The following is a 22,255-nucleotide window of genomic DNA, read 5'->3' as shown; positions in this document are numbered from 1 at the left end:
AATTCCACAGGGAGAGAAGAGAGGGTTCAGGGTGGGTGAACCACATCTTCCTTTAGGAAAGCAAATTTGGGAAAGATTTAAGTGTCCTCAGCCCAGCGAGGTGCCCCCTGCTCTGAGGCCCCCATGGAGGGGCTCATAGGTGATTTGCTGCTGTCCCTGCTGGGCTAGGAGGCAATGGGACAGTCCAGCAAGCCCACAGCAACTTTTTCCAAGGAGGAAGTTGTAAAATAACATGATATGTGGCACCCTAAAGCAGGCAGAAGTGAGAGTGGGGAAGCCTGGAGGCAGCAGGGCCCCAAAACCCCCTTGCCACTCTGCAAGGAGCCCTTGCTGGCTCCCTGCTCCACTCCCAGCCAAATTAAATGCAAACCTGCTGTCTCACAGCCAAACCAAAATTGCTGCTGCATGCACTGAACCAACAACACTCCCTCTCCACCTTCCTCTACCACAGAAATGCCTAGAAAAGTCACTTCTAGAGCCTAAAACCTCACAGATTGGATTCGTAGGTCCCAGAATGGTTTGGGTTGGAAGAGACCTTAAAGTTCACCTTGTGCCACCTCCCTTGCTGTGGGCAGGGCCAACTTTGCTGCAGAGGAAGGGTTTTTCCCTTCTTTCTTCCATTCTTCCTACCAGGTAATCATTAAAATCTACCAACCCCTCACCTTGGCAGTGCAGGGTGTAATGGCCAAGGCTCCAGGTGCTTGTGGAGGAGGATGTTGGGGACCACAGCTCTGGGATACCCAGGACAAGCTGTGGTACTCAGCAGGCTTATGGTTATGTGTTTTATGGGTATTTGGGGTATGTATTGCAGTGGAAATGATTTTTAATCCTTTGTCTTGGATAGTTTTCCTTGAGGGATGTAAGACACACAGTGCTTAACCTGTGTCACATTCTGGGGGAATTGAGACATTTGAAGACAAGCATTCATCTCCTCTTTGGAAAATGCGCAGAGAAGTTGTGGAATCCAGTGAAGTTGTGGCCTGGAAGAGTTCAAGGCCAGGTTGGATGGGACTGGAGAGCAACCTGATCTAGTGGAAGGTGTCTCTGCCCATGGCAGGGGGGTGGAACCATACTATCTTGAAATTCCCTTCAACCCAAACTGTTCTGTGATTCTAGGATTCTATAAATACTAATTTTTGTGGGCATTTTGGTGGTGATATGCTGAATTTGAATTTATTTTGGGTTGGTACCTGTGAGGGGTTATTGGAGTCAGGGCTGCCCCATAACATATCATGGAGCAAGGGAGGCAGTTCAGGGCACAGATGGCACTCATCCCTTTAGAAAGCACTTTAATCTCTTTGCCATTATGTAAAGGCAAAGAAAAATAGCTTTTGAGATGATAAAGTGCATTTCCCCCAGATAATTTTAAAGTCAGACCTCAATGTCTTAAAACCACAAATAAACAAATGCAGGTCACAAGAGAAAGAATGAAAAGACCCCCTGTAAGTAGCTGTTGGCTAATTTATTTTATTTCTCAGCTTTCTTTGCCGGGATGTAGCTTCTTGCTGCTTCCCTGATGGCAGGGCTCAGATTAAGGATAGGGATGGAGAATCCAGGGGCTTGTAAAACAGGAGACAAATGGAGGCAGCATAAAAAAGAAGAAGCAGAGAGCTGATAACCTCTCCATCACTAGTTTTTATATATCTCTCCCCTCAGTGTCTCTTTCCAGGTGGATCCATTGTGTCTATTAAATAGACCTCTAGTCCAGCATCCTGAATTTAAAGCTTTCATCCCTGTTTGAACTTCCATGTTGAATTTTCTCATTTCAGGAAGATGGAGTATTTCAGTTTGTGTTCTCTGGCTGCAGCTCCTGCAGTACCTGATGGTCCTTCACATGTTTCCTGGCAATTGAGCCTAATAGTTTCCAATGATGATACTTTTTAACCTAAGTCCAAACCCCTTAAGAATTCTTTAGAGGCAGAAATGTTGCTTTCCTGCCTTTGAGGCTGCAGTGAGCTCACCAATATGAGGAAGACGATTGCTCAGTGTCACTGTTAACACTCTCTGGTGCAGACAGAGACAGAGGGAAAAAAAGAACCTGACGATAATGGGGTGTAATGGTTCAGAGTGTGGTTTTAACCTGACATTAATGCATTAGGGATCCAGCTCCTGTGGGAGCTAATGGAAGTGCTGCTATGATTATAAGTGTCTCTGGCAGACAAATAAGACAATGCTGGTAATGAGTGAGGCAGCACAGGGTACAGGAGAGCTCATCACTGTCAGTGATGCCTCTCTGGACATCTTTCGAGTGTCTCCTGCCATCTCTCGGTCCTCCCCTTTGTCTGGACTACTGCCATCCCCATCAGATGCCAGATTTGGGCTGTGGGTTATGTTGTATTCAGGGAGACACACAGAGGACATGCAGGATAGGGAAGGGATGACTGAAAATGTTTTTTTGAGCACAGCATCTCAGCTGCTGTCAGTCTGTAGGTTGGGGTTTGATGTGCTCCTGCAGCTGCACATTCAACACAGGAGCCCCTCTGAAGGCTGGAAATAGCTTCATTATCTCCAGATACACATCTCAGTGGCATTCCCCACCTCAGCCTGAGCTCCACTTGGGTGGTTTTTTGCAAGTCAAGACACTTCTCATCTTCCCTGAGCCAGCCTTTTCCTGGGGACCATCCCCGTCACCCAGAGATGCTCTGAGAGACAAGCACAGGTCCTGCGGTGAGCAACCAGCTCTGGTGTGTCTGAACTGCCTGATTCACACAGGTTGAAGAGCAAAGTTAATTGTAGGGTGGTGGCTGTCAGCTCTTCCCACTGGTGAACTTCAGACTGTAATTTCCTAGCTGGGGAAAATGGAAGTGATGCCCTGACTGAGACACTATCAATGGACTTAAAAAAACCCAACTCTAAAACCTCAAAAAAACCAAAAAACCCACCCTCATGAAACCAAATAAGACATTTGGAATAGTAGAATGGCTTAGGTTTGGCTAAATAGAGTGTTTGTGGTTCCAACATAGTGCGAGAAGGAGGTGAAAGCCTAATGAGGCTCCCAGGCTCCTACCCTTACCATCATCCAGATGCCTCCCCAGGTGGTTGGGCACATTAGCTATAAACCAAGAAAAAACAAGCTCTTCTGGGAGGTGATAAGAGCAGATGAAACAGTAATCATTAAGCAGACACAGCCTAGGGCACCATAATAAACAGGGGCAAAGAACACGAATGACAAGCCAGCAGGGACATGGGGGTGTTGCCAAACATGGCTGGGTAGTGAGGGAAGGGACAAAGTTTAGCAGGGATGCCCTGGAAGGTGGCTGTGCCACCAACACCAGCACCCACTGGACTTTCAGCTTGTTCTTTTCCCTGCTGGTTGTAAGCATGTCTCACTTTGGAGCTACAGGGATAAAAAAGAGCTGTTTGCCTTAGGGCACAGACGTAACTGTGGTTGGTTTTTTTTTCCCTTGTGCTTACCCATTGCATGTTTTCAGAGGAGAAAAGAGAAGCAGGAGAAATAGTTTTGCTGGTCACATGTCCCAGCTGAGCCACGTGCTCCCTGCTATCAGGCAGGAATGGAGATCAGCAACCCCAAAAGAGTCCCTATCACCCCCTGAGCTCAGCCCAGAGAACATAAGCATTGTAAGGTGGCTGTACATACCCTATTTAGCTGAATTTTAATTGTGATTGATCATGTATCCTTTAGGCCGTCCCAGTTTGACTGCAGCGATCTCAGGTGGAAAACCATCAGGCCCCACTTTACATCAGCCTTTAATATGTAACTGCAGAGCTACATCAGTTATATATGTTGTGGTCATGTTATAATTATAGCATTAATACAGCATGATATGCCTGCAGTCCTCTTGTTGTGGTATTCTGGGATGGGTTCGGTTCTGCTTCCGGTTATTACCCTGATATTTTACTATCCCTCTTTGTACCTAATCTAAATTTCCCCTCCTGCAATTTAAAGCCATTACCCCCATTTCATGCATATGATAGGATTCTCTACTCACCCAGAAAAATACTGATTTTTCAGCCCTCTCCATGGCTTGTGAATGCTGCTCCCTTAATCACAGGGAAACAGGTGGATGCTCCCACTTCCCAATTGCCTTTTTCAAAGGACTACAAAAACGATTGTATTACCCACTGGACTGTGCCAGCCCTGCTGGTAAACAGCATCTTGCTTTGATTTTCTGTTTAATAACCCATTGCACCCATTGTCAATAAATCTTTGCTTTTAAGTAATGAAATAAGGCAGAACCATGCAGTGGTTAATAGTGACCTGCAAAGCTGCCAGCTCATACCATGCCCTTTCCATGTACAGTTTTCCCACTCTTGGATTAAATCCCCCTAAATTCTTGGTGAAGACAGGATGGAAACCCGACTGGTGGCACTTCAGGGATGCTGACCCCATGTGCTGCCCTGTGTGGCTGCATGTTACTGGGGTGAGTTTGCACATGGAGCCAATGTTTGCTTAGCTCGAGCTGTTGGATTAGCTGTTTGCTTAAACCAGCTCAGATCAGGCAGGTTGGTTGCAGGGATTTAGGAGATTAGTTTTGACCCACTGGATTTTCTGCTCAGGGACAGACTCTGCTGGGAGATGGTATCTGCAGCAGCCATGGACTTCAAGGGGGAGGAAACAAGGTGTCCCTGGGACAAACCAACCTGAAATCAGATAGTAATAAAGCCAAGAAACAAATCCCTTTCTCCAAGCCTGACAGCAACAACTCATGTTTAACCCCACACGCAATTGTCCCTTGTCCAACAGCAGAATAAGAACTTTTTGGTTTATATTTTCTGCAAGTGGGGATTGAACTCCAGAATGCTGCTGGGGAAGGCAGTTCCAGGATAATTAGCATGTCTGCCATGGGGAGGGTCAGATCCAGCTCCAAACCGTGCAACTCCTTCTATGTGGAGGGACAGCACCCACTCCACAAGGGAGACTGTTTCTGCCCAGTGTCAAGTGTGGATTGGCACAGAGAAGTTACTAAACAGAGAAGGAAGTCCTGGGCACCAGCAGAACAGCCTTTGTTATCAATTATAACATTCCTAATTGCCCAGCCTGACACCACCTCACACCAAGGCAGCCCTCAAACATATGGTTGAGCCCACATGAAAGAGCTGATCAGTTCCCAACCTAATTAAGCAAACAGCAAAGAGAAGCTGGCTGAGTTTAATTGCTGTAATCCTCCCAGGAATGGGTCCCCCAGCATCCTGCAAACCACGCCTGTGTGCACCCCAGCACAGAGGCTACAGCAGCTTGGTGCAAGTCCTGTTTTTGGGATGCTCAGGAGAGGGAAGAAGGAGTGTGAGCAGGGAACAACTTGATTGTTTTGCCCAAACCCAAAATACTTGTTTCAAGCAGCTTTTGGGATATTTTTTGAAGGCATATTTTTAACAAAATGCTTTGTTTTGTGGAATAGCTGCAGGGTATTTTTCACCTCTTCCATGACCTAAAATAATTCCAGAGATTTTAAAAAAATTTGGACTTTGCACAGCACTTCTGTGGTTGTTCATGCAGCTAAAGAAACACACTGCTACTTGCCCTAGATGTTCCTGTTTTCCCTGTGTATTATCTCTCCTACCTGCTCCCAAAATCCCACCATGCCCTGGTCCACAGCAGATCCTTATTCTCATACTTGCAGAAGAGCAAGAAAAGCAAGACCTACTGCTGAGAGGGATCCTTGGAATTAAAGGTTCAGGCTGTGACATGTCAGACATTGCAGCAGATTTGGGGCCTTTTTAAACTATGGCTTTTTTGACATTTCCTAATCTTGGGGCAAGGATGTTAGAAAAGTCCCAGGGGTTCTTAGTGCTCCTTCCTATTCCCACGTGCTTGGTCAAGCCTACTCCATTCCTCCCTGAAAGGGAAATCCTATTTTTTTTCCCAGTGTTATGCCAAATAACTTGTGTAAATTGAATAATGACATTGTTTTACTTTGCCTTGTAGTCAGAGGAGGTTGACAGGATGGCGAATTTTAAGGGTCATGCACTTCCAGGCAGCTTCTTCCTGCTATTTGGGCTCTGGTGGTCTGTGAAATACCCACTGCAGTATCTCAGCCAGAAAATATACAGAAAATCTCACAGGACTTACTGTTTCCAGCGTGTGGATGCCATTGAAGGGGGAATCAAAATCCTCTTTTCTCTAATAGGTAAGTGTTATATTTCACTTGCTATGCCAGTATTCACCTAGCCTGTAGTGACTGTACAGGAACTCTGACTCTAGAGAAACTGGTCTAGATGTGGAAGGATCAGAGAATCTTTAAGGCTCAGAGAATCTTTAAGGCTGAAAAAGACCTATTAGATCATTGTCCAACCACTAACAACTGCCAGGTCCACCATTAAATCATGAACCTGAGCACCACATCTACATGTTTTTGAACACTTCCAAGTATGGTGATTCTAGCACTCCCCTGCAAAGCCTGGATGCATCCTTGATGTCTGTCTTGACTTGATCTCTGGTATAGTTTGATGTGAGAATGCAAGTCTCATACTGCTTCCAAAGCTGAGCTGCTGTTAAACACAGGCCTGATTTTTTCCATCCAGTCCTTTCTCCCCAGTGCAAACGCACCAGCTCCTGCTTCAGAACCCCCAGCAGCAAGGAGTAGTCTCAACCATTGCAAATAAACCCCCAGAAACTCCATGCTCTTGGGTGTCCTGCAGGGATGCTGGCGGAGCAGTTCGTCCCCGATGGTCCCCACTTGTACCTGTACAGCGGGGAGAAGCATGACTGGGTGAAGCTGATGAACTGGCAGCACACCACCATGTACCTCTTCTATGGCCTTTCTGGGCTGGTAGATGTCCTCACCTACATCTCCCAGGTGATGCCACAGGGTCTGGATCGCCTTATGTTGGCCGTGGCTGTGTTCGTTGAAGGTTGGTAGAAGGTGGTACTTAATTTGGGGAGGGATACTGGGACCAAATCAGAGAAGAACTGAAATTGCCTGATGGAGGTATGGCTCCAGATGCCTCTGGAGATATGACACATTGTAGTGAATATATTATGGCAGGGTGGGATGGAATGAGATGGCAAATGCAGTCACAGATAGGTTCTGGTTTGGGATTTCTGGGGCTGCTGTGGTGCAGAGCAGCAGAATGAGGTTCCTTGTTATGATAAATGGCTGGTGGACTCCGCATTCCTCTGCCATCCACAGGCTGTTCTCCTGCCCCACATTTCCCCTGAGAGCCATTAATTGCACTGCAGGCATCATTAGCCTCATCCACTTGCGTGGCATGTGGCAATTTGAAGTGATTTATTTCAGCTTCAGCGCATCACAAATATCATTCTGTCCTCAGACTGCCTTGCAAGTCAACAGCTGGGATTCCAGACCCATCTTGGATCATAGAATCCTAAAAAGACTTGGCTTGGAAGGAAGCTTAAAGATCATCTAGTTCCAACACTGTGCCATGGGAAAAGAAGGTCTTGTTTATATAGAACCCTCCTTAATGAAGGCACAGTTCCTGTTACTTTTCCTCTCCCAAAAACAGCAGTTTCTGAGGCAGCAGCAAGGGGCAGCTCCATATGCACAGTCTGGCATGTAAGACCAGGAAATCAATCATTTACAGCTCCCAAAAGATGGTGAAGTTTAGCAACAAGAAAGAAGGACACAGCAGAAGCCTGGCTAGAAGGGAAGAATCATCTGAAGAGGTGATGGCACAGATGTGGGAAGAAAACTACTCTGTCCTTGGTCACTGTATTGCTCAGATCCTCCTGCCCCAAGGTTGGGCATCTCACCCTTCCAGCATGCTGGGATGCCAGGAGGCATAGGAACATGGTGATATGGTGAAGTCCCTTCTTTCTATGATGGCCTGTCTCAATTTGCCATCCAGGGAGGAGATTTACTCAACGCGGTGGCCATGGCTGTTGTTGTTAATGCTGCTCTAAGCAAGGTTCATGTTTTGGCAGGTTGTCTCTTCTATTACCATGTCCTTCACCGCCCCATGTTGGATCAGCACATCCACTCCCTGCTGCTTATCACCATCTTTGCCGGGGCTGGCAGTATCCTGCTGGAGGTTTTCCTGCGTGACAACATTGTGCTACTGATGTTCCGAGCCGGTATCACGATCGTCCAGGGAACATGGTTCTGGCAGGTCTGTTCTGCCTTCCCAGAGCAATGGAGCAAAGGGGAAAAGAGGGGAACAAGTTGTACATGCCACGTCAATCACACATCTCCCAAGGATTATTTCACCAGGCTCACTTCATAAATAGCTCATAACCCAGAATGAAAATTTACTTATCACGGGTCATCTCTGATGGCTGCTCCTGCTGCAAGAGCTATTTGTTTTGGCTTATTGCTTTTCCAGGAGGAAGAGTGAAAGCAAGTGAGCAACATTTTGCAGTACCTAACAACCAGTACTAATTGCTTAATGTGTCTAATGCTCCCTGCAGCCCTCCCTCTGGTTTAGTGGAAAGATACAAACCCCAACAAAAATAAAACAGCTGAGTTAAAATACAGCCAGCTGCTTGCTTTGGTAGGAGTTGGAAAAGCAAAAAAATCCGTTGGAGATAATTGCTCTCAAAACTCAGATTAAAAAAAAAAATTAAAATAAAAACCCACCAAAAAAAAAAAAAAAAAAAAAGGCAAAACAAAGGAACAAAACCAAACCAACCAACCAACCAAAAAGAAACAAAAAACCAACCGAAATAACTACCTCAAAACCAAACAACTTTCCTTTCTCTTTTCAAGACTGCTGTAGCTCAACCAGCCCTTATTCAGAGGTCCTAGGCTGAGCTTTAAAATACTAAGTCTGTGGTTTTTAAAGGATGGCTTGGAGTTTGGAATGCTGGGGGACAATTTTGTCTGGATATTGAACAGAAAAAGAGATATCTTTGGCACAGATTGGCTTTGTGCGGCCTCTCATTGCAAGGATGGACTTCACTCTCTCAGCAAAAACCTCTATCCTGGTCAGGGCACAAGTTCCTCGGTCACCACTGAGGTGGTGGTGAATAAAGGTAACTCTCTGTGAGGTGATGAGGGTCTGGCATAAGTTGTTTAAGGTCCCTTCCAACCCAAACTGTTCTTGGATTCTCTATTTTTTTTCCCAACATAATTGTTCCACCAACTTCTTATTTCACCCAGATTGGTGTTGTGCTGTTCCAGCCATGGGGAGGTCCAGTGTGGGATGAGAATGACCACAGCAACATCATGTTCCTCACAATGTGCTTTTTCTGGCACTGGGCAGCTGCTGTGGCCATCCTGTGTGTGAACTACACCCTCGCTTACTGGTATGGCTGGGACAGGGGCTGGGACAGGAACTGGGGCAGGTCTGAAGTAGGCAGGCAGGGTAGGATGTCTGTAGTTAGACAGATGTAACTCAGCCCTTCCTGCAGTACAAAATCACAGCTGAATAAGCAGTCCGAGACTACTGCAGGTTTTAGGGCAGTTGAGTGCAGAGAATGCAAAACCATGTCAATCAAAGACACGGACATTAAATGGGAGAAGTCAAACAACTGAGTCCTAGAGGTGCTCCTGGAAGTCACACTGATTATTTTTCCTCTGCACTGAGTGCTGAAGTCAAACTTTAATTTTATAGAGACATCAAAGCATTACCAGGACCCCCTGACACTTCATCCCCTGCCTTGCAAAGACTTCAAAGTGGGTTGAAGGTCACTGAATTCTTAGAGGTGCAAAAACTAAAAATTGCCTGCCCTTAGTTTGGCTTTTCCAAGGGGGATGGGAAGATTATCCCACTTTAAGGGATGCTCTGAGGGATGCTGTGTGAGCTACAGAACAGATAGTTCAGTCCATGCCATCAAATGGACTTTATACAGAACAAAAACCCCTCAATCCCCCATCAATAGCATTTTAGGACCTCTGGAATGAGGGTTCTGCTGAGTGACATTAGGTTGGGGGTTTTTTCTAATAATGGTTTATTTCTTCTGTGCTACAGCTGTCTCCAGAGGTTCTGGAGAGGCAGTGGAGAGTCCTACATCAACCTGGGGGTCCGGCAGCAGAAGTGTGACAGCAGCTCCCAAGCTGCCTTCTTGAACGGCTCCGATGAAGAGTGAAGAGGGTGTAAACTTCTGCTCCAAATACATGAAAAGTCCTTTATCCAGAAGAAACAAATCTAATGAAATATTTTTGTTTTGAAAGAGTGAGAGGTGCTCCCATGGTGCTGCTGGGAGGAAGGCTGAGCACACAGAGGTGGCTGCCCTCCATCCGTACCCGAATATCTCAGGCTCAGACACAGGCACAGCTTGAAGTGATTTTTAGCAACAAAACAAAGCATGGAAATTTAACATGACATGATTACTTCATTCTGTGGGCTCCCCTCTGTGTTCCCACAGGGATGGAGGACATCCTTTGGCCAGCTGACTTTTCCAAGAGCCTGGAGGCTTTGACCTGCCAGACTGAAGTCAGGGAAATCTCCAGGCTGAGGTCATGCACCTCTATAGCAGGCATCACCCCAAGAAGGACAAGGTAAGAGAGTGTTGAATATGAATTATGGCAATTTTTTGCAACACCATGGCTTGATTGCACACAATGCAAATGTTTTTACTGAAGCTTTGAACTAAAGATGGGTTTTGGTTAATCATTTTCATGTTCACTTAAAGGCTAAGAGAGTAAATAAATGTGAAATAAAACTCCTCACTGAGCTGATATACTTAAATTTAAGACTTATAAATTATAGAGTGTGTAATGATAGCTCAGAAAAAATCCATCCCTCAGACCTGCAAAGTCTGAAGGGCTGCAAAACACACGACTATGCAGCAGGGATTCATTAAATGTCCCAGTTTTCTATTGAAAATAAACCCACTCAGCTTGGAAAGAAAGATGAAACAGGCAAATGGCTTGTTTTCAGGCTGCCTTTACTAGCTAATTTCTTGCAAAAAGTGTCTGGAAATGTCACCTCCTAGATAGGGGGAAAATATGCTAGTAGTATGGGGATTTAGAAAAAATTATATATATATACATCTATATATATAAATAAATAAAATAACCACCAGCATAAGGTAAATTGCCATTATTCATGTCTCGAATCCCAAGGCTGGAAGGATGCTCTGCACTGAGATCTCCCTCCTGTGGAGTGGGGGATGGATGGCAGGAGATTTTTGTGCTCATGTTCATGACTGCACCAGAAAAAAGCAGCTCCTGGCAGGTCCAAGGAAGGCAAAGCTCATCCTTTAACCCTTTTTCCCTTGTGCAAAGAGCCTGTCACAGACTGCAGCCTGGATTTTATTGCTTATTAACAGTGCTATGAAGAATAGCTTTCCTTGAATGCCAGTTTTCCTATATATGCACTGCTAAGCTGGTTTATTTGTGGAGCTGGATACTGGGAGGCGCAAACAGACTGGGCATGATGACAACGAAGCAGCAGAGCTACATCTCTGTAAATCCATCTCATAACCTCATGACTGGCTCTCATGAGCTGTAACCACTGAACATGAGGAGCATTTCGTAGATATCTTATTTTCTGCCAAGGCATGATAGTTTTTCCAAACATCACAAATTCCTCTGCCTGCTATGAGGAGACACAACCCATTCTGCAGGTGCCGCCTGCTAATGGCAGAGACCCTACCCCATGAGGAAGGGAACAAACTGAATTAACAGGAGTGCTGCAGGACAGGGATGGGTTCACTGAAGAGTAAAAAAGCCTTGTATCATGCTCTGAATTATTTCTGGTCTTTTGTGAATTATTTTCTTTTAGGAAACAGCTCAAGCATCACTATTTCCATTAAACAGCCAGAGGAGGGCAGCAGCTGCAGTTGGACTAGGAACGGATCTTCCTCCTTCCCCCCCCCCGCCAAAAGCCAGAGGTTTTTTCCATTCCAAGGCACACAAGTCAAAGCTGACTTTGGTTTTTAAAAGCACTCCTTGCTTTTGGAAGTGAGATAGGGTTTATTTAATTCTTCACAGCTCTTAATTAAGTTGCTGTCTTCTTCTCCCTCTCCTTTTTCTTTGGCCCCTGTCATTTTATGGCAACAAGAGACCTTTTCCCTCCACAGCACCCGGTGTCTGGAATGGTTTCTGTTTGCCTCATTAACTCCCTGCTCCCACAAACATCCCAGGACTCTCAGCAAAGCACTCACTAATTTGTTTTCCAGTTCCAGAGCACATTCTTTTCCAAGGTATGAAGGTCAGCAAGGGAGGAGAGATCCAGCCTGTGATTAAGGAAGGAAATACATTTTGGGTTCATTTCTGCATGAGAACTAATGACTTTCATTTCAAGTAAAAACAGTTCAAAAATAGTTTAGGTACCCAAACAAGGTCTGAAGGTGTCTGGATCGTGGTACAGAGATGGTTTATTATATAGACATGCAACCATATGCCATCCTCACATTTTTTTCTTGCGTGATGGATATTTTAGGACAGTCCTAGATGGAGGCTTGCTTTTAACACATCATTAATATCAAACAGTTGTTCTGGATCATGTTTTTCAGCATATAATGTTTGGACTTGATGATCTTGGAGGTTTTCTAAAACCAAAACCATTCTATGATTCTATAAATGGAATTACAAGTGTCTCTGCACTGAATCCATTGACCATGCAGCTGGAGTGGGCTGGGGTTGTGTTTGTATCCATACGCATACTGATTTAAAAAAGAGCAGGATGCCCTAGGTGGTGTCCCAGGGATTTTTTTTTCTTCTTGTGTAACTGTAGCGCGATGTTTGATTTTGTCACTCAGGTGTCCTGCTCATCCACAGCCGGAAGAGTCCTGATCCTACCCTTCTCTTACAAAGAAGCCCTAAAGCAGACAAAGGTCTTGGCAGCTGCTTTTCCTGCAGCTGGAAAGACAAACCCTTCATCAGGAGCCAGCACAGCCCATCCACAAGCCACTCATTCCTGGGGCAGAGATAGGATCTCCCGCTGCCACCCCGCACAGCCACTTTTACATGAGGCTGAAATGAAGGTGTAGCAGCAGAACAAGCCCTGCCTCTGCTTTTACCACCTGCTTTACTTCCTGTTGCCTGTTTGTGAAAGCTGGTGTTAGCATTCCTAATAATAATAACAATAATAATAATATAATAGTATAATAATAATAATACTTTGCACCTCCCAAACAACCATTCATCTGCAGCCCTCGAGCTGCTGGCAAACCTTTAATTAGATTGTGCCTCCTACCACCCCCAGGAAGGAGACAAACATTATCACATTTTTTCATTAGCACTGAGGCTGTTGATGAACCTTCAGGGAGAAGATTTGCAGTTACGCTGAGAGAAAAAGAAAAAAGAAAAACAAACTATATATATATATATATATATTATATATATATATATATATATATATATATATAAAAAAAAATCAAATTCAATTCAGGGTTTAGCCTGAGCAGCTGGAGGGGGTCAGACACAGCTCTGCCACCCTAGGAGTGGTGTCTTTTCCTAGGAGTAAGAAGGTGTATTTTCCTAGGAGTAAGAAGGTGTATATTCCCTAAGGAACAGAAATGGAATCACATCTATTGTGCCCAAAGTGATTTTAGCATGCACAGAGTGTCAGTGACCTGCTAGGGGATCTGGGGGGATTTGCTATCTTTTCCCCCAGCCACCTGCCAGAGTTAAATCCTCATTTTTTTCATAAAAATAGTTTCAAAGAAACCTCCTTTTCTCAAAGGCATTGAAAACTTCTTTCACTGAAAACTTTCTTTTTAAGGCACTGAAAACTTCTTTCACTGTCTGTAACTTAAGTTGCCCTTTTTATAGAAGCTTTCTCTCTGGCCTTTACTCTTTACTGGCCCTTTATGGGAAAAGGCGCATGGATCCTCTGTGTGGATACTTTCCATCTGGGCCCTGTTTCCTCCTCCCGTCGCTCTCCAGCTGCTGCATTCCCACCTCACTTTTCCCCACTTTCTCCAAGAGCTTGACTCTTTTTGCCCTTTGGGGTAGTGGTTTGTAGAGGGGGGCAGTTGCAGAAAGGAAAACTGAGCTGAAAGAGGTCCTCTTCAGCAGATGTGCTGCTGCTTTTTTTCCCAGCGAACAAGGTACGGTTTTTGTCCTACATTATTTTCTACTCTAGGTCTGTAAGGAAGAACTCCTAAGAGGGTATATTCCTCCCTGTGCTTGGATTTAATGTCGTAGCATGTTCCTAAGCTTGGGTGAAACTGCATTTGTGGAATTTACTACCATGGGCTTCCCAGGACCCTTTTGCAGGTGTACTCATCCCTGTTCCACTCATCCTGCTTCTCAGGCACCGTTGGAAGTGAGCAGTGTACCACACAGCCTTTTCCTTCCTTCCTTCCTTCCTTCCTTCTTCCTTCCTTCCTTCCTTCCTTCCTTCCTTCCTTCCTTCCTTCCTTCCTTCCTTCCTTCCTTCCTTCCTTCCTTCCTTCCTTCCTTCCTTCCTTCCTTCCTTCCTTCCTTCCTTCCTTCCTTCCTTCCTTCCTTCCTTCCTTCCTTCCTTCCTCCCACTTGATATGAAGATAATGGGAGTAAAAGGCTCCTCACTATGGCTTGCTGGCTTTTCTGGCTGTGCTGGCACCCTGGGGAGACTGCTTTGCTTCTGTGCTACTCCAGCCTTGGGTTTCTGTGGGGTGCTGGCTCACATGTGTGGCTCTGGGCAGGACTGGTCCTTCAGGCTTGCTTGGGGTGGGTTTGGCAACACAAGTGAGAAAAATACATGATTTCCTAGGAGAACTGCTGATTTGGGAATGTGGCTGCCCCAGGATCAGGGCAATGCTCTGGTGTGATGCTGAATGTTTCTTCACCATCACCTCGATGCTGTGGAAGAACATGGGAACACTCAAGTGGCCTGAGGCGTTTATTTGCCTGAAGCACTTGCACTGCTCATCTCTACAGCCATCAGTGGGATGGGCAGCAGCTTCAAGGTGGCTTGTGTCTGTTGTTGCTTGGTGAAGGGCAGTGTCTTGTATTAGAGAGGAAAAAAGGAGTGGAAACAGGCTGCTGTGTCCTGTCTGCTCATCTTTTGGGGGAAAGCGCCATGGCCCCACACTTCTCTGCTGCTGTAGGCTGGGAGGTGAAGCTCACAAAGGCTCTGCTCTGGTTTTTGAGTTCCTGGCCCAAAATCTCCTGTCCTCAGGCAAATTTTATAAGATTAGACCCCCTAAAAGGGTTATGATGTCCCTGGCAACCCAGTTCACAGACACCCAGCAGAGCTCAGTCAGACCTCACTGCTGACTTTTCTCTTCTTGGCTCTTTCCCCAGTCATCCCCAACCCCATCCTAACAAATACATGGTTGCCATGGGAACAGAAATTGGCTGCTTATCCTGATTTTTGTGGCAAACTTCAGGAGAGTTGTTGGCTGGTTTTTTTAATAGCAGACAGGAGGTGGCCCAGGTTGTGAAAGGTGGTTGACTCAGGGTACTTTGAACTGACCCACAGGATGTTTGGCTCCAAACATCCTGTCTGAGGGACACCTCCCTGTGGTGGCTTCTCTCTTTATCTGCCTCTTCTGAGTAATAACCTCCTTGCTGACACATCTGGAGAGGGAGAAGGACAGGCGGGAGTCACAGGTAAACTCTTCCATGCATACACTGTATGAAGCTGCATGGAGCAGCTGTGCCACGGGATGAACGTGGCTGCTGGAACTTGGGAAGAAGAAAAGTGGGGAGAAAATCTGTAAGAGACAAAGGTACAGTGTGATGACAGCTGTGGGTGAGGCTGTCGGAAGTGGTGTTGATAGTGTTATAAATATCTGGTTTTAGCCCTTTTTTAGGGGGGTTGTTTTGTTTTGGAGCTGCATCATAGCAAAGGATGGGAATTGTTCAGCCTGAGGAGAAGGGCCATCAGGAGCCCTTAGAGCCCCTTCCAGTGCCTAGAGGGAGCCCGAGAGAGCTGGAGAGGGACTCCTGGAGTGTCAGGACAAGTGGAATGGCTTCCCACTGCCAGAGGGCAAGTTTAGATGGGCTGTTAGGAGGAAATCCTTCCCTGTGAGCATGGGGAGGCCCTGGCACAGGGTGTCCAGAGAAGCTGTGGCTGCCCCATGCCTGGGAGTGTCCAAAGATGGAGAAGGATTCACAAAGAGAAAACTCTCCCAAATGTCTGTGGGCAGGTGCTGAGCTTTGCCCTCTGCACACAAACTGGCTGTCCTGGAATGCTGATAGGTGCTTGTAGGGAGTGCTGATGTGTCCAGAGAGACAGCAGCAATCCCCTCCAGTGGAGCAGATGGGAGTCAAAATCATGGATAGTGATGGATCTGGAGCTGCAGTGGCTCCAGGGAGAGCCTGGAAGTTGGGCAGGAATGCTGTCTTTCCCAAACCAGGCCTGAGGAGACTGTGAGCAGTCAGGCACGGCTCTGGAAGGACAGCAGGCAGCTCACAGATTGTGATTAAGCAGCCTGTGTCACAGCCTGGAAGCTGTGGAGGGAGAACGGCAGCTCAGGTAATAACTTCTGTCTGCAGCCATATTTCAAGTGCTCTGACAGACAGACCAGCTCCCAAGAGGAATAAATAACCTGGTGTCTTTGCTCTTTCCTGGCTGCCACTTACTTGGACCTAAATGAGCTTTTATGTGAGCATGGCCTCCAAAGCTGCAGTGGGGATAGTCAGGGGTGTTGGGGTTGGGCTTGTTGGGCTGTCGAGGGGCTCTGTGAATATGGGGGGGGGGGGTGTTTTTCTGTGCTCCAAATATGTGAGCTCGGCAAATGGACTGTTGCTTGGAAACGTCTGCTTTTGCTGCAGAATAGTGGCTGTTCTATAAAAAGAGGTGGGAAAATGTTTTTGGTTTTGTTTTTGGGGTTTTTTGTGATTGAGTAAGCAAGCTACATGCAAACTTCTGCTTATCTGATGGTGGTTTGCAACATCTCTGCTACAAGACGACATGGTTGGATTCTTGGAAGTGCTGAAGGTCAGGTTGGATGGGGCTTGGACCAAGATGGTCCAGTGGAACATGTCCCTGCCCATGGCAGGGGTTGGAATGAGATGAACTCTAAGGTCCCTTTCAGCCCAAACCATTCTGGGATCTGTGGTGGCTATTGAGGGGGTGTTGAGGGGCAGTTACTGGGAAGCAAAGAAGACTCATGACAGCTCCTGAAAGCCTTGCTGGATTGGGCTGCAGAGGGGTTGTGAAGCAAGAGGGTCCCTGGCACTGCAAGGAAGAACGAGGCTGCTCAGCTGAGGAGAGGGATGGTCAGGGTAGGAGATTCCAGGGACAGCTCTGAAACAGCAGGTTGGATCTGCTGGTAACTCAGGCAAAGTGGGAGATGGCAGGTGGATTTGAGGTGACAGATCCCTGGGTTAATCCTGGATGCTGGCATGGATTGGAGCAGTCTCTGGGGCTGCAGGTGGGACGCATTTGTCCTTTTTGGACTCTGGGATGTCTATGCTCTCCTCCTCTCCTCCACTTCATCATGTCACATTAACGTTCCAGACATGTCTCTCAATCAGGGTGCATTCCAACTTCAGGCTGTTGCCCTTGCAGTCACAAGTAGAACAATGGTAAAATTTGGTTATATATCATGCAGTTGTGCTATGCTTAAATGTGCTTTATTGTTAGTCACTTCGGATGTAGATGTCTGTGCAGGGAGGATAAGTGTCCTGGCTGGGGTGCCCAGGGTATAATCAAGAAAGATGTGGGCTCTCCTTGGGCATCAGCCACCTCACTCGAATGCAGACACCAAAATAGAGCCACCTAAAAGGCTGTTTAGTAATTTCCATCCTTGTTGGAAAAGATGGGACAGGAAGGGCTTATGGATATGATTGTCTGGTAAGAAATACTGGAGATGTAAAACCTGTAAGTGAAATAGAAATGAAGGCCAGCTTTGAGATGTAGGCATGGCAGGCAGGAAGACGGTGATTAACTGGAGGTAGGTTGAAGGACAGAAAACAAAAGGACCCAAGAATGCAGTCCATCTCCTCCCTGCCAAGGCATCAAGGTAAAAGTACATAAGAAGAGTAGTCTTTAGAGTTTAGAATATAGGATGATATGGTAATTTAGTAGTTCTCATAGGCTGCATGCAAAGTTTGTAGGTTTTGTATCTTGCACTGGTTGGTCACTGTAAATTAGAATATTCAACACAAAAGGAGATATAATGTGTTGGAACAAGGTCCTTGCTCTCTTACCTCTTACTCTCTTACCTCTTACTCTCTTACCTTCTCCTCTTACCTCTTGCTCCTTCCCCTCTCGCCTCTCCTTTTTCCCTACTCTTTTCACTGCGCTCTTACCTCTCTTGCCTCTTCATCCCTTCTCTTGCCCGCTCTCTCCCTCTGCTTCTTCTCCCTCCCTCTCTCCTCCCGCCCTGACCCCAGTACTCTTCTTACCTCCCTTACCTCATTCCCCCTCTCTCTCCCTCTCTCTTTGAGGCTTCGCTTCAGCCGAGGCTGGTGGCTGAAAGCAGGCCTCTTTACCCACGGCCCTTGCAATAAAACCACACGTTTCTAGAATATCTCAGGTCTGCAGAGTTCCTTTGTCCCTGCCGTCCACGGATGCCCTTACACATCCTGAAAGGAAATCTTAGCACAGGTCTGAGCCTTTCCCAGATTGCCTCTGTCCCAGAGATGCAAAAAATGACAATGATTTCTACATTCCAATCCTGTGTTTGCCACACAGATCTGAGCCAGTCTGACCCACCCCAGCTCTGCAGCCATAACTCGACCTAGAATGTGCTGCAGAGCTCTCCCTCACCTCAGGCACTTGCCACGCCACATCCTACCCTTGTTTTGCAGTGCCTAATTACTTTCTAGCGTGGGAGGACTCGGAGAACGTGCTGGAGTTGTTCATCCAGCCTTTGTGATTTGCTTTGGTATTTATAAACACAGTGAGGATGTGATCTGTGATGTAAGGGCAGGTTAGTGTGGAAGCTTTGGGATGAGTAATGCCTTCCTCTGTGTACATCCAAGCTGCAGAAAAGGACCAGAAAGCCCATGAGGAGGAGAAAAGTGAGTCCTCTTTAGGTGGTAGAAGCTTACAGAGAGCAAGGAGACTGGTCTTTCTGGAGGGAACAAGACCATCCGCAGGTAAAACAATGCTAGAAACATGTCTATCATTATTTATTCTTTTCTGTGCTTGCTACACTGGGATTTTTCTAAGGAATTTTGGTGTGGGATGAAATACTTTGCAGGATATAAGTTTGCTGTACCTTTGCTCCTCTCCATCCTTCTTGGTTGGTACTCTGGCATTGATCTGACCTAGTCAAAGCTCTTTTTATGCTTTTAGTCTTTGCGGTCTTCCTGGAGGAAGAGGAAAATCTCTTGTGTCAAATCACCACTTGTGTGTCACGCAAAGATTGTGTGGAATATGCAAGAGGTTCTTTTTCCAAATGCTAATGGTTCCTGGGTTGCCTCCTCTTGCACAGTGCAGAAAAGCCTTCACTGGCAGGAGCTCCTAACTCAGCACTAGATTCACACCCTGGGAACCGCCTAGTTTGGAGCAAGTTTATTGTATAAGGAAATAATTGTCATGTTGTTCTTTATTGGTAAAAACTTGGTTGTGTTTCCTCTTCCAATAGCTGTTATGCTTTCCTGGGCACTACTGTATTGTTTTCCAGCATGAAGTCCTGATGATTTTATGTTTAGCCACATAAATACACACATATACTCGGTGCAGAGTGGCACCTTCCCTGTGTTGATATCCCATTTCTGGTATTCCATGTTTGCAGCTGAGCCATGTGCACCTGCTCTGTCAGGATGTGGATCCCTGGGAATGCTGAATAGCCCAACAACTCCCTTGAGGATGCTTTAGGCACTGTTTGTCCTTGCAGGTCTAGAGAATGAGCCCGATGCCAACAAGTTTTCTGGGCAGTGCCCTCAGGGGCACTTTCTTCTTTGCCTGTGGCCTGTGGTGGTCAGTGCGGTACCCCCTGAAGTACCTCAGGAGGAAAGGTGACACTGAAGGCCAGCCGGGCCGTGGGCGCACAGAGGTCTTCGAAGGCACGGTCAAAGCTTTCTTTGCTCTAGTAGGTAAGAGAGGTGGTGGTGAGTCTCTGTCCCAATATCTACTAGCACAGCAGCAACTCTCTCCCACAGCACTGTGCCTGTTTGTAGTGGAAAACATCTGGTATGGGAGGGCTTGGAGACATGCTTTTGGCACACCCTGGGATGAGGAGTTTGCTGTCATTCTCCTGGGCAAACACCACTACGGCTTCACATCTGCAAAGGAACATTCATTCAGGCTTGTCATTTCCCCATGAATAAGGAAAAGTGACCTTTCCTCTCTTTGCCCAGGGATACTGGCGGAGCAGTTTGTCCCCACTGGTCCCCACCTGCAGCTGTACGACCCCAAGACACACAGCTGGACTGACCTCACCCACTGGCACTACTCCACCATCTACCTCTTCTTCCTCCTCTCTGGCATCACAGACATGGTCTCGCACTCCCTGCTCAAGCTGCCCCCTGGCTTGGACCGGCTCTCACTGTCCCTGGCTCTGCTTGTGGAAGGTGAATTGTGCCTGCTGCGAGGGGAGGAGGGGACATGAAATAAGGAATTGTGGCAGTGTTCATGGGTATGACAGCTCCTGGACAGTCTGAGAGCCACAAAGGCAGACCTGGAGGGGATGTGGATGCACAATGGCACTAGCTATGTGACAAATTGCCCTCCCTGCTCCTCCTATGTATGGAATCCAGCCATAGCTGGATGCCACAGGTGATGCTTGAGGGATCTGTGCTTCTGGTGGCCAGAAGCTCTCACAGTCTGGAGTTACAAAAAGGTGTCGTCCCCCCACATTGTCTGGATGCGAAGGGACAGGACTGATACAAAACTCCCCACCATCTTCTGAGCTCAAGGTGCCCATCCTTGTGCTCCTCCTGCAGCCCTGGCTGGGACACAGGGATCTCCACAGATAGAGGGGTACAGGGACCTCCACAGGTACAGCGGTTCCTCAGGAGCAGAGCAGAGCCAATGAGAGAGGGTGGTGACAGCAGCTGGTGGCTCTCTGATTCTTCTTCCCAAGGCAGATCATGCCAAGGCCTGGAGCATAGTAGTGAGTTTTCAGATGATTTTTTAAAGAGAACAAATCCCAGAGCGTCCTTTGCTAACACAGGGTGGATCTTGTCAGGTTTGCTCTTCTGTTTCCGTGACTACAGCAATGCTGTGCTGGACCAGCACCTCCACTCCCTGCTAGCTGTGGCTATCTTTGCCGGAGCCCTCTGTGCCCTCCTAGAGGTGTTCCTCCGAGACCATATCATCCTGGAGACCTTCAGGACCAGCCTCTTCCTTCTCCAGGGCTCTTGGCTTTGGCAGGTCAGTCTGTATCCAGCGTTCTCCTCAGGTGTTTGCACCAAGGAGTGAAGTGGGGCTGCTCTGTCCCTTTAGGCCCATCTGTTGGGATTAAACTTGGAGGCTGTTCAAATATCTTTGTAAATAAGAAAAGGAAATGAGGGCTCAGTGCCAGACCTGCCATCGTGAAGAAGTGCATGTGTAATGTAGCAGCATGGACAGACCTGGAAATGAATGGAAAATGGAAATTGGAGCCCACAAGGGAAGGAAACCACAATCATGAATTTTTATTAATTTTATTAGGTCCATTTTCTTCCTCTGTTCCACGTAACTGAAGACATCTGGAAATCTCTCATGTGATTGCCCAGCTTTTGGCCTAGGGGGAAATGCACAGACTGGCAATGTCACCTTTTTCTGGGATGCTGGGCTTGCACTGCAAGCCCTAAAGATTATCTGCAGAGAATCCATTTCCTCCTGACACCCTGATGTCAGTGGCTGGAGAAGCCAAGGGCAGTGCCCCAGGTGTTACTTAGGGTTATGGTGCCTCCAACAGTCAGCTGCAGTAGGTGGGCTAAAATCAGGAGGAAAATGGGAAGGATGTGCTAAAGCCTGACTTCTTTTTTATCTGTGACCAGATTGGGTTTGTGCTGTCCCCTCCTTGGGGAGGACCAGGCTGGGATCAGAGCGACTCCAGCAACCTCTTGTTCCTCACCATGTGCTTCTGCTGGCACTACGTGGGTGCTCTCGCCATCGTGGCCGCCAATGCTGCCACATCCCACTGGTATGAGGGGGTCCTGACACAGTGCATGGGCTGGGGTGGCCAAGAGCAATACCCAGACCCAAATGTAAGCTGGGAAATCCATGCACCAGTGTGCCCTGGGATGAGTGTGGGTGTTCATACGTATCCAAGCATGGCTTGGCTGCAAAGGGTGGGCTCCGTGCTACCGCAGAGCAGCCTCCCCAAGCAGGGTGGGGTGAGCCAGTGGCTCTCACTTACCCCCAAGTCCTTCACCACTGTTACTGTCTCTCCTGCAGCTGCAATGAGTCCTGCCAGCTGAAATTTGGGGACATTGACGTGGAGTTGGACTGTGGCTTGTGCCTCCACAGAGGGAAGAAGAGCTCCAGTGGCGCCTTGCTGCCAGAGAGCAGCTCAGATGACAAATGAGGCTGTGGTGGGCATGGAAATATCTTCCCTGATGGTTTAGAGCTCTTGAGATGAGGTTTTTAATAAGTCTCAATAAACTACAGTGGCACTTGACAGTGGAGCATC

General features: G+C 47.0%; 2 protein-coding genes across 2 annotated transcripts; both read left to right on the top strand.

Moving 5' to 3' along the window:
* Window positions 1-5,887: 5,887 nt before the first annotated feature.
* Window positions 5,888-10,329, top strand: LOC136371076 (transmembrane protein 45B-like). The gene is made up of 5 exons (XM_066334911.1): window positions 5,888-6,089; window positions 6,601-6,813; window positions 7,844-8,028; window positions 9,018-9,163; window positions 9,829-10,329. The coding sequence occupies exons 1-5, from the start codon at window positions 5,906-5,908 to the stop codon at window positions 9,944-9,946; spliced, it is 846 nt and encodes a 281-aa protein (XP_066191008.1). The 5' UTR covers window positions 5,888-5,905; the 3' UTR covers window positions 9,947-10,329.
* Window positions 10,330-19,525: 9,196 nt separating this feature from the next.
* On the top strand, window positions 19,526-22,255 carry LOC136370915 (transmembrane protein 45B-like). Its single transcript, XM_066334605.1, has 5 exons — window positions 19,526-19,730; window positions 19,995-20,207; window positions 20,825-21,009; window positions 21,621-21,766; window positions 22,021-22,255. The coding sequence occupies exons 1-5, from the start codon at window positions 19,541-19,543 to the stop codon at window positions 22,148-22,150; spliced, it is 864 nt and encodes a 287-aa protein (XP_066190702.1). The 5' UTR covers window positions 19,526-19,540; the 3' UTR covers window positions 22,151-22,255.

Source organism: Sylvia atricapilla, chromosome 23, assembly GCF_009819655.1.
Source record: "Sylvia atricapilla isolate bSylAtr1 chromosome 23, bSylAtr1.pri, whole genome shotgun sequence".
In the NCBI taxonomy this organism is placed as follows: domain Eukaryota; kingdom Metazoa; phylum Chordata; class Aves; order Passeriformes; family Sylviidae; genus Sylvia; species Sylvia atricapilla.
Note: the sequence above shows the minus strand (reverse complement) of the source record. Positions and strands in the feature narration are given on the sequence as shown.